At 42.5% G+C, this 12,500-nt stretch overlaps 1 protein-coding gene across 1 annotated transcript in view; it reads left to right on the top strand.

The window, feature by feature from the left end:
* Nucleotides 1-12,500, top strand: part of LOC113818263 (lachesin) — a 145,039-nt gene that overhangs the window by 120,411 nt on the left and 12,128 nt on the right. The window contains exon 5 of the mRNA XM_070144986.1: nt 12,237-12,420. Within this exon, the coding sequence (XP_070001087.1) occupies nt 12,237-12,420 (184 nt within the window). The remainder of the gene's footprint in view (nt 1-12,236; nt 12,421-12,500) is intronic.

Genomic DNA, 12,500 nt, shown 5'->3' with positions numbered 1-12,500 from the left:
CAACGTTCCCTCTCTCAACGTTCCCTCTTCCAACGTTCCCTCTCACAACGTTCCCTCTCCCAACGTTCCCTCTCACAACATTTCCTTTCCTCTCACAACGTTCCCTCTCCCAACGTTCCCTCTCACAGCGTTTCCTCTCGCAACATTTCCTCTCACAACGTTTCCTCTCCCAACGTTCCCTCTCCCAACATTTCCTCTCGCAACGTTCCCTCTCACAACGTTCCCTCTCACAACGTTTCCTCTCCCAACGTTTCCTCCTACAACGTTCCCTCTCCCAACGTTCCCTCTCACAACGTTCCCTCTCCCAACGTTTCCTCTCCCAACGTTCCCTCTCCCAACATTTCCTCTCACAACGTTTCCTCCTACAACGTTCCCTCTCCCAACGTTCCCTCTCCCAACGTTTCCTCTCCCAACGTTCCCTCTCCCAACATTTCCTCTCACAACGTTTCCTCCTACAACGTTCCCTCTCACAACGTTCCCTCTCGCAACGTTCCCTCTCACAAAACCTAAACGTCGAAGAGAACCAAAAGCGGTTACGTTCAGCGTCGTCGGTATGCAGAATCCGAGTTGACATTCCGTGTAATGGAGCAGTTGAATAGAACGTTGCATATGCATTGAAAGGCCTTTATTGAATAGTGAATGGAAAGGAGGCGATTTTTTGAAGGGGGGGGGGCTGACCCAGCTGCTCTCTCTCTCTCTCTCTCTCGGGTCTTGGAGTCGCGAAGGGGCCTTTTCATGGATTTGTTCGGTTATTTCAGTTTGTTTACCTGCTCGTTTGCCTGTTTGTCTGACTGTGTGTTTGGTTGTTAGGGCTGTTTGTCATTCTCTCTCTCTTTCTCTCTATCTCTCTATCTCTGTATATCTATCTGTCTCTATCTATTTATTTATCTTGTATGCCTTGTTGGCTGGTTGTCTTTCTATTCATCTACCTATATCTATTTTTCATTTATCTATTGTTTGTCTGTATGTTTTCTTGTTAGTCTGTTAGTCATTCTCTCTATCTATCTATCTATCTCTATCTATCTGTTTATCTTTCTCTCTATTCATTTATTTATTGTTTGTCTGTATATTTGCTTGTTAGTCTGTTAGTCATTCTCTCTCTCATTCTCTCTCTATCCATCTATATATCTACCTCTATCTATCTCTTTATCTTTCTCTCTTTTCATTTATTTATCTATTTATAAGTGTACCTACTTTTTATATGTATTTATAAGATTGTATATTCATTTAATTCTTTATTTATCTAACCATTTAATCATTATCGTATCTATTTGTAAAATGTATTGATTTGAATTGAACTGTATCAAGTGAATCAATGTAAGCCATTGAATATACAGTCCGTGTATTGAATATTCAAGAATTTCGTAATGATTCCGAATGCAATAATGAAAATTTGTAAATCTATCTAAATTCTCTAAATGTATTATCACAAGTAAACCGTCTATGTAGATGTATCTAATTTCTCTAAATATATGGTCAGAAGTAAACCGTGTTTTTATGTACAAAGGCAATTAGTGTGATACAAGACAGGTAATTATAACATATGTGTTGTGAGTGACGTGAATTATGGTTATACAGAAAGATAGACAGGTATATGCAACGTTAGATCACTGATATACTCCCGGTTTGTTAAAATTGTGCCAGGCCCGACCCAATGAATATTCGTAAATACAGACATGCATATACACAGAAATGAATGCATATCTGTCTATATATCTGATTGATTTACATTTATCTATCTATTTGCCCGGTTGATATGCATGTCTAGACTGATAAATATGCATTTATTTCTTTATTTATGCATGTTTGCGAATATTCTTTGGGTCGGGCCTCCCACAATTCTAACAAACTGGCAGATAGTCTTTATCTCGCTTCCTTCCCTTTATCTCGCTCTTACTGTGCCCTCTCCTCCTCCTCCTTCTCCTCCTCTGTTTCTTTCTTCTCTTCGTCCGCTGCGTCCTTCTCTGCCTCTAATTTATTTTCATTACCTTTTTTCTCCCTCTTACATTTCCTCTTCGTCCTAATCTCTTCCTTCTTCTCTTTCTCCTCTTCCACCTCCTCCTCTTTCTCCTCCTTCTCCTCTCACCCTCATCTTTTCCTCCTCTCCTTCTCTCCCTCCCTCTTTTCCTCCCCCTCCTTCTCCTACTCCCCTACCTCCTCCTTCTTCTCCTCCTCTTTCTCTTCCTTCTCCTCCTCCTACCTCCCTCCTCTCTCTTCTCCTCTCCCTCCTTCTCCTCCCCCTCCTTTTCTCCTCCTCCTACCTCCTCTTCTCCTCCTTCTTTTCTCCTACCTCCTCTTTCTCCTCCCCCTCCTCCTACCTCCTCTTTCTCCTCCTCACCTCCTTCCTTCCTCCTTCTTATTTCTCCTCCTCTTCTCCTCCTCTCTCTCCTGCTCCTCCTTCTCCTCCTCCTCCTTCTCTTCCCCTCTCCTCTTCTCTCCTCCATTCCCCTCCTCCTCTTTCTCCTCCTTCTCCTTCTCCCCCTCCTACCTCCTACCTCCTCCTCTTTCTCCTCTTCTTCCTCCTTCTTCTGCTCTCTACCTCCTCTCTCTCCTCCTTCTCCTCCCTCCTTCTCCTCCTCCCTCCTACCTCCTTCTCTCCTCCTACCTCCTCCTCTTTCTCCTCCTTCTTCTCTCCTACTCCTCCTCTTTCTCCTCCTTCCTCCTCCTTCTCCTTCTCCTCCTTCTCCTCCTTTTCTCCTTCCTTCTTCTCCTCCTTCCCCTCCTTCTTCCTTCTCCTTCCTCTCCTCCTCTTTCTCCTCCTTCTCCTCCTTCTTCTCCTCCTCCTCTTTTTCCTCCTACCTCCTCTTTCTCCTCCTTCTTCTCCTCCTTCTTCTCCTCCTTCTCCTTCTCCTTCCTTCTCCTCCTCCCGCCCAACTCACTAAATCACGCGAACTCTTATAAATTCGAGAACCCGATCGGCCAGGTTCGAAGTGGTCTGCCTTCGTAATTACAATTCTTTATCTTGTAAGTAATTAAAACTCAGGTAAAAGTAGCAGCGCTTATGTAAATGAAACTCATTACACTTTTATGACGGGGCCATTCAGAGCTGCCCTATTACGGAAGCCTCTCTATAAAAGGTCATCCCTGGGGAAGAGGTCGTTCGAAGATTGGGGGAAGGGAGGAAGGAAGGAAGGAAGGGAAATAGGGGAGGGGAAGGAAGGATGGAGGGTGGAGGGGAGGAAGGGGGGATAGATGGGAAGGAAGGATGGAGGGGAGAGAGGGGAGGAAGGGGAAATAGGGGAGGGAAGGAAGGAGAAATGGGGGAGGGGAAGGAAGGGAGAAATGGGGAAGGGAGGAGAGGAAGGGGGAATAGGGGAGGGAAGGAAGGAGAAATGGGGGAGGAGAGGGAAGGATGGAGGGGAGAGAGGGGAGGAAGGGGAAATAGGAGAGGGGAAGGGAAATAGGGGAGGGTAAAGGAAGGAAGGGAAATAGAGGAGGGAGGGAGAAATAGGGGGGAAGGTAGGATGGAGGGAGGGAGGGATGGAAAGTGTAAAGATGTGAACAGGTGAAGATAGAGAATTAGAAGGAGAAGAAGAAAGAAAATGGAGAAGAGAGGGGATGGGAGAGAGAGAAGAAAGTATATTATATTAATAGAGAGGGGGAAGTATATGAAATTGAGCGAAGAATAAAAATAAAGAAATAGGCGAAGAAGGATAATAAAAGAAGGAGGGAAGAGATAAAAATAAATATTAGGGAAGAAACTTGAGAGTTAAAAATTACGAAAGAAAAGAAAGGAAATAGAAAAAAGAGGAAGGGAAAAAAGTGGAAAGGGAGATGGAAAGCGAATGAAAAAGAATAAGGGAGAGAAGTAGAGGGAAAGAAGAGAGAAAATGAAAAGAACGATTCAGAAGAATGGGAACGGAAGAAAGAGAGAGATGACAGGAAGCAAAAAAGTTGAAAAGAATAAAGCAAAAAATGTCACAGAAGTTTGAAAGGGGGATAGACCACGTTAGGAAAAAATAAGCTTTTAGGAAATGGAGAAGAGACGAAGGGATAAAAAAGATAGAGATAGAGACAGAGATAGAGAGAGAGAGAGAAAGGGGGAGAGGGAGAGAGAGAGAAAGAGAGATAGATAGATAGAGAGAGAGAGAGAGAGATGGAGAATAGATGAATATAGACAAGATTCGAGAGAGAGTATACAATAGGTTTCATCGCTCCATGAAAAGGAAAAGAAAGAAGAAGAAAAAGGGGAAATGCACGTAAATGGAGAACGCTAAAAAGACGAAAAAAAGACTCAACGAAGAAAGGAAACAAAAAGATGATAAAAAACGACGAATGAAAGACAGAAGAAAAGAGAGAACAAGATATCTAAAAAAACAAAAACAGAAGACAGAAGGAAATAAGATGAACAAACGAATATCGAAAATAAAGACACAAAAGTAGAGAGGACAAGGAAAAGAGACGAAGAGAGGAAGAGAAAAAGAAAAGAAGAGAAGAAGAGGGGGAGAGAAGAGAAGAAGACAAGAAGAGAAGGAAAAGAAGGGGAGAGAGGCGAAGGAAGAGAAGAAGAGGGAAAAGAGATAAAGAGACAAGAAGGGGAGAGAATAAGAGGGGGGAAGAGAAGAAGAAAGGGAGAGAGGCGAAGGAAGAGAAGAAGAAGAGGGGAAATAGATGAAGGAAGAGAAGAAGAGGGGGGGAATGAGAAGAAGAGGGGAAGAGATGAGGGGGGCGAGAGAGAAGGGAGGATGAACAGATTGTTCTTGATTGCCTGGTAACCTCATACTCGCGGTTGAAACACAAACCCGCAGGGAGGAGAGGGAGAGGGAGGGGGAGGGGTGTGAGAGAGGGAGGAGGAGAAAGAGAGGGAGAGGGAGGGGGAGGAGGAGAGAGAGGGGGAGAGGGAAGGGGGAGAAGGAGAAGGAGGGGGATGAGTGAGGGAAAGGGGGATGAGTGAGGGAGAGGGAGAGGGAGGGGTGTGAGAGAGGGAAGGGGAAGAAGGAGAAGCAGGGGGATGAGTGAGGGAAAGGGGGATTAGTGAGGGAGAGGGAGAGGGAGGGGAGGGAGGAGAGAGAGAGAGGGATGAGTGAGAGGAAAGGGGGATGAGTGAGGGAGAGGGAGAGGGAGAGGGAGAGGGAAGGAGAAGGAGGGGGATGAGTGAGGGAGAGGGAGGAGGAGAAAGAGAGGGAGAGGGAGAGGGAGAGGGGAGGGGGTGAGGGAGAGGGAGGAGGAGAGGGAGAGGGAGAAGGAAGGGGGAGAAGGAGAGGGAGGGGATGAGTGGGGGAGAGGGAGAGGAAGGGGATGAGTGAGGGAGAGGGAGAGGGAAGGGGAAGAGAGGAGGGAGAGGGAGAGGAAGGGGGATGAGTGAGGGAGAGGGAGAGGAAGGGGGATGATGAGTGAGAGAGAGGGAGAGGGAGAAGGAGGGGGATGAGTGAGCGAGAGGGAGGGTGATGAGTGAGGGAGAGGGAGAGAGATGAGCAGGGGAGAGGGAGAAGGAGGAGAGAGAGAGAGAGAGAGAGAGAGAGAGAGAGAGAGAGAGAGAGAGAGAGAGAGAGAGAGAGAGAGAGAGAGAGAGAGAGAGAGAGAGAGAGAGAGAGAGAGGGAGAGGGAGAAGGAGGAGGAGGGGTGATAGAGAGGGAGAAGAAGGGAGGAGGGGGAGAGGGAGAGGGAAGGAGGTGTGAGGCAGGAGGGGTGAGGCAGGAGGGGTCTACCTTTCTGTTGAGAAAGATAGAAGGACGTTAATGACTGACAATAAATAGAATTAGAGCTGGGGGGAGGGAGGGAGATTGGAGAAGCGGGAGAGAAGATTGGAGAGCGAGATAGAGAGAGAGGGGAAAGGAGGAAGTAGGGCGGGACGGAAAGAATGAGAGAGAGAGAGAGAGAGAGAGAGAGAGAGAGAGAGAGAGGAGGGAGAAAGGAAGAAAGAGAGGGAGAAGAAAGAAAGAGAGAGAGAGAGAGAGAGAGAGAGAGAGAGAGAGAGAGAGAGACAGAGAGAGAGAGAGAGAGAGAGAGAGAGAGAGAGAGAGAGAGAGAGAAAGGGGAGTGAGAGAGAGAGAGGAAGATAGAGATAGAGAAAGAGAGAGAGAAAGAAAGATAGACATAGAGAAAGAGATAGAGAAAGAAAGAAAGGAGGGGCTACATAAGGAAAACATACTCCTACCTCCTTCCACTAAGCTATTCAACCTACCAGTTACCCAACAACCTACACACTCAAAATAACACGCACACACACGCACACATAAGCAGAGACATATTCCAAATGCAATTTAAATCACAAATCACGCATAACCCATCCATCGCAGCACATAAACGCACACACGCAGTAAATCACAAAGAGAAATTAACAGTCACACCGCAAATCACACACGCAAACCTATAGATTACACCGTTAGATTATAAGAGAGGAAGGAGGAAGAGAGAGAGAGAAGGAGAGAGAGAGAGAGAGAGAGAGAGAGAGAGAGAGAGAGAGAGAGAGAGAGAGAGAGAGAGAGAGAGAGAGAGAGAGAGAGAGAGAGAGAGTAGGGGAGAGAGAATGGGGAGAGAGAGAGAGATAGATAGATAGATAGAGAGAGAGAGAGAGGAGGGGGAGGGGGAGAGAAGGAGAGAGAGAGAGAGAGAGAGAGAGAAAAGAAGAGAGAGAGAGAGAGAGAGAGAGAGAGAGAGAGAGAGAGAGAGAGAGAGAGAGAGAGAGAGAGAGAGAGAGAGAGAGAGAGAGAGAGAGGAAGGAGAAGGAGAGAGAGAGAGAGGAAGAAGAGAGAGAAAGAGAAGGAGAGAGGTAAAGAAGAGAGAGAGAGAGAGAGAGAGAGAGGGGAGAGAGAGAGAGAGAAGGAGAGAGAGAGAAAAAAAGAGATTGAGAGAGAGAGAGAGGGGGGGAAAGAAGGAGAGAAAGAGGGGGGGGAGGAGAGAAGGAGAGAGAGAGAGAGGGGAGGAGAGAGAGAGAGAGAGAGAGAGAGAGAGAGAGAGAGAGAGAGAGAGAGAGAGAGAGAGAGAGAGAGAGAGAGAGAGAGAGAGAGAGAGAGAGAGAGAGAGAGAGAGAAAATCATCAATCCAATCGCACACATTCAACTACCATTTACACTTCAGATCACGAAGATAAACATTATCACTAACACACTAATCTAGCAAATCACACGGTCATGTAATACATACACACAAATTACCATTCCAGTCACACTAACATTCGTACTGCAAATCACACGCTCAAAATACCAGTCACGCCGCTTAATCAGGCACACAAAATAACAGTCACGCCGTTTTATCAGGAACACAAAATACCAGTCACGCCGTTCAATCGCACACAAAATACCAGTCACGCTGCCTAATCGCACGCAAAATACCAGTCACGTCGCCTAATCGCACACAAAACACCAGTCATGTCGCCTAATCGCACACAAAATACCAGTCATGTCGCATAATCGCACATAAGATACCAGTCACACCGCCTAATCGCACACAAAATACCAGTCACGCCGCCTAATCGCACACAAAATACCAGTCATGTCGCCTAATCGCACACAAAATACCAGTCACGCCGCCTAATCGCACACAAAACACCAGTCACATCGCCTAATCGCACACAAAATACCAGTCACACCGCCTAATCGCACACAAAATACCAGTCATGCCGCCTAATCGCACACAAAATACCAGTCACGCCGCCTAATCTCACACAAAATACCAGTCACGTCGCCTAATCGCACACAAAACACCAGTCACGTCGCCTAATCGCACACAAAATACCAGTCACGCCGCCTAATCGCACACAAAATACCAGTCACGCCGCCTAATCGCACACAAAATACCAGTCACGCCGCCTAATCGCACACAAAATACCAGTCACGCCGCCTAATCGCACACAAAATACCAGTCACGCCGCCTAATCGCACACACAATACCATTCATACCACCTAATCACACACACCAGTTACACCGCCTAATCACACGTACAAAACACCAGTCACACCGCCAAATCGCATTATGAAACACCAATCCCGTCGCCTAATCCCGCGCAAAACACCAGTCCCGCCGCCCCCAGCCACCCTCCGCCGGCCCTCGCTGACGAAGCAGCCGCCGTCGGGGTCGAGGAGGGAGAGCTACTCCGACGGCGGTTAAAAGGCCGCGTGTGATTAGACCCAGCGATAGTTAGAGCGGACTCCCGGCCGGGTAATGGGCGACTAATGTAGCAGTTAACGGCCTCGGAGCGGTCAGATAATGGCTGGTAATGTTACTTAATGAACACGCGGTCAAGACGGCTGTCAAGAGCCTCGCCAACCCTCGGACGGAGGCGGGGGATCCGTTCCCTTGGCGACGCTCCCGGGGGACGTGGCGACGGGGTTGATGAGGACGGACGGGTGAGGGCGAGGGGATTCCCCGGGAAGCGCTTTCCCGTGTTTAGGGGCGGGGAGGTTAAGTGGGAGAAGAGGCCCGATTTAATGAATGGAATTAAGTCTTCGATTTAGAAGCGCCCGCGGACGCAGACACGAACCCAGACGCGGCGGGGAGTTTTTGTGTTGTTGTGTAGCGGGTCTCTTACGTAATCTTTTCCTGTTGGATACCTGTGGGGATTGTGAAATTGGAACGTTTTCGATATGTTGGTCATTTAGTGAGTTAGTAGTAAAGGGATGAAGATGTATATTCATACTTTTGTGACTCGACAGTCTTCGCGCTCTCTCTCTCTCTCTCTTCTCTTCTCTTCTCTTCTCTTCTCTTCTCTTCTCTTCTCTTCTCTTCTCTTCTCTTCTCTTCTCTTCTCTCTCTCTCTCTCTCTCTCTCTCTCTCTCTCTTTCTCTCTCTCTCTCTCTCTTTCTCTCTCTCTTCTCTTCTCTTCTCTCCTCTTCTCTTCTCTTCTCTTCTCTTCTCTCTCTCTCTCTCTCGTAAGAGTGATATGACAGCAAAAACACTTTCTTGAACCGATCACCAAAAAACACCATTTTTATCTCTCTAAAATCCACCCCCTTGAACATTTAATCTTCAAAAACCTGGCCATATCCCTCTAAAATATAAATCAACAAATAAAAGAGATTTATAAACACCCAATAACCCAAAATAAGCGTCGAAATTCTTTGGTGCCTCGATCGGGAGCGAGCCTGACAACCGACACACACTGACACTATTTACAAAACAAGTGTCAAAATAGAGAGCGTCGGCATGCTGAAGTGGGCTCTCACCAACCCAGCGTAACTTGCACACTACACCAATTTACTAACGATGGTATTAATCACACAGTCCCGAGCAGACAGAGCTTGGGAACACGGAATTAAACCTTGTAGCATTTACTCTCGCTTCACCTTTCTGTGTTTGTGTGAATTTGTCTGATTTATTTACCTTTTTTTGTAGATATAGATAGATAGATTGGTAGATGGATGGATAGACTGATATGAATATATAGATTGGTAGATGGATGGATATATATTTATTGATGAATATACATAGATATGTAGATTGGTAGATCTGTTTGTGTGGATTTGTCTGGTTTCTTTATCTTTCTTGTAGATATAGATAGAGATGTAGATTGGTAGATGAATGGATAGACTGATGGACTTATTTATATATTTATTGATGAACCTACATAGATATGTAGATTGGTAGATTTGCCTGTGTGGATTTGTCTGGTTTCTTTACCTTTTTTGTAGATATAGATAGATATATTGGTAGATGGATGGATAGATTGATATAAATATATAGATTGGTAGATGGATGGATATATATTTATTGATAAACATACATAGATATGTAGATTGGTAGATTTGTCTGTATGGATTTGTCTGGTTTCTTTACCTTTTTTGTAGATATGAATAGATAGATTGGTAGATGGATGGATAGACTGATGTGAATATATAGATTGGTAGATGGATGGATATATATTTATTGATAAATATACATAGATATGTAGATTGGTAGATCTGTTTTTGTGGATTTGTCTGATTTCCTTTATCTTTTTTGTAGATATAGATAGAGATGTAGATTGGTAGATGGATGGATAGATTGATATAAATATATAAATTGGTAGATGGATGGCTATATAGATATGTAGATTGGTAGATTTGTCTGTGTGGATTTGTCTGGTTTCTTTATCTTTCTTGTAGATATAAATAGAGATGTAGATTGGTAGATGAATGGATAGACTAATGGACTTTATATATTGATTGATAAACATACATAGAGACATAGATTGGTAGATTTGTTTGTGTGGATTTGTCTGGTTTCTTTACCTTTTTTTTGTAGATATAGATAGAGATGTAGATTGGTAGATGAATGGATAGAATGATAGGCATATCTATATATTTATTGATAAACATACATAGAGACATAGATTGGTAGATATACGAATGGATAGATTGATAGACTTTATATATTTATTGATAAACATACATAGAGATATGTAGATTGGTAGATATACGAATGGATAGACTGGTGGACTTATTTATATATTTATTGATAAACATACATGGAAAATTGATTGATATAGATAACAGAGCAAGAATGATATATAAAGATTTATACATGCATACATATAACTGTGAATGCAGATAGATACGTAGGATGTTTGTAGCTAGATAGACAAATAAATTGAATGTTAAGAATAAACATTAGGTAAAATAGATACTCACACACACGCACATACGCACACACAAACACACACACACACACACACACACACACACACACACACACACACACACACACACACACACACACACACACACACACACACACACACACACACACACACACACACACACACACATATATATACACATATACACACAAAAAACACACACATACATACTTATATGTGTATATATATATATATATATATATATATATATATATATATATATATATATATATATATATACATTTATATATATAGATTGATAAAAAACATTGATTGTGTATATATGTGTGTGTGTGTGTGTGTGTGTGTGTGTGTGTAGGTAGATATAATCATGTATGTACTTATCTATTAATTCATATTATAACACTTTTTCTCTGGATCTCTCTAACAACACCTTTACATCCCCAACACAAGCGCGTGGAGGATTTAAGAGAAAGCGCCGTGATTTTCGCACTACAAATCCACGCAAAAAAATAGAAAATAAAAAAACAAAAAAATAAAATAACAGGCAACCGAACCCTCCAATGTTTACCTTCGTTGTACAATTAAACGCATAGGTAGACTGATAAAATTATTTTGAAGATATACATAGATTGAAGATATACAGAGACTGAATACATATTTACATACTGTATAGAATAGACTAGACTGAATACATATTTACATACTGAATAGAATAGAATAGACTGGATACATACTTTTGAGGAAATATATAGACTGAAAACATACTTATTTTTAAAGATATACATACGTAGACTTATTTCGAAGATATGCATAGACTGAAGGTACACAGATACTGAATACATATTTACACACTGAATAGAATAGAATAGACTGGATACATACTTTGAAGAAATACATAGACTGAGAACATACCTATTTTTGAAGATATACATACATAGACTTATTTGAAGATATACATAAATCGAAGATATACATAAACTGACTACATACTTATTTTTGAAGATATACATAGACTGAAAACACCTATTTTTGAAGATATACATACATAGACTTATTTGAAGATATACATAAATCGAAGATATACATCGATTGAATACATACTTATTTTTGAAGATATATAAAATTATTTTAAAGATATACATAGACTGAAGATGTACAGAGACTGAATACATATGTATATACTGAATAGAATAGAAAAGACTGGATACATAATTTTGAAGATATACATAGACTGAATACATAATCATTTTGAAGATACATACACAAACTTACTTTTAAGATATACATACATAGACTTATTTTGAAGATATACATACATAGACTTATTTTGAAGATATACATACATAAATTTACTTTGAAGATATACATACATAGACTTATTTCGAAGATAAACATACATAGACTTATTTTAAAGATATACATACATAGACTTACTTTGAAAATAAACATACATAGACTTACTCTGAAGATAACCATACATAGACTTACTTTGAAGATAAACATACATAGACTTACTTTGAAAATATACATACATAGACATTTCCAATATATACATACATAGACTGTTTTGAAGATATGCATAAACTGAATACATACTCATTTTTGAAGACATACATACATAGACTTATTTCGATGATAAACATAAACATACAGCTTGATAGATGCGAGGAATGAACAGCCCTCCTTCTAACACCCTCCTCTCCCCACCCCCTTCCAGATGGCGAACCTGAAGGTGGTTGTCCCTCCCGAAATCATAGACAACGAGACGTCCCGGGACACAGAGGTGAAGGAAGGGGACTCGGTGAAGCTGAGCTGCAAGGCGAAGGGCTTCCCGCAGCCGGTGGTGTCCTGGCAGAGGGAGGGCAACAAGGGCATCGTCTTCAGAGACCTCGGGAAAACAGGTGGGATAAGAAATATATATATATATATATATATATATATATATATATATATATATATATATATATATATATATATATAT

Source organism: Penaeus vannamei, chromosome 33 (genome assembly GCF_042767895.1).
Source record: "Penaeus vannamei isolate JL-2024 chromosome 33, ASM4276789v1, whole genome shotgun sequence".
NCBI lineage: Eukaryota > Metazoa > Arthropoda > Malacostraca > Decapoda > Penaeidae > Penaeus > Penaeus vannamei.
The sequence above is the reverse complement of the archived record's forward strand: the minus strand, read 5'-3'. Positions and strand labels throughout refer to the sequence as shown.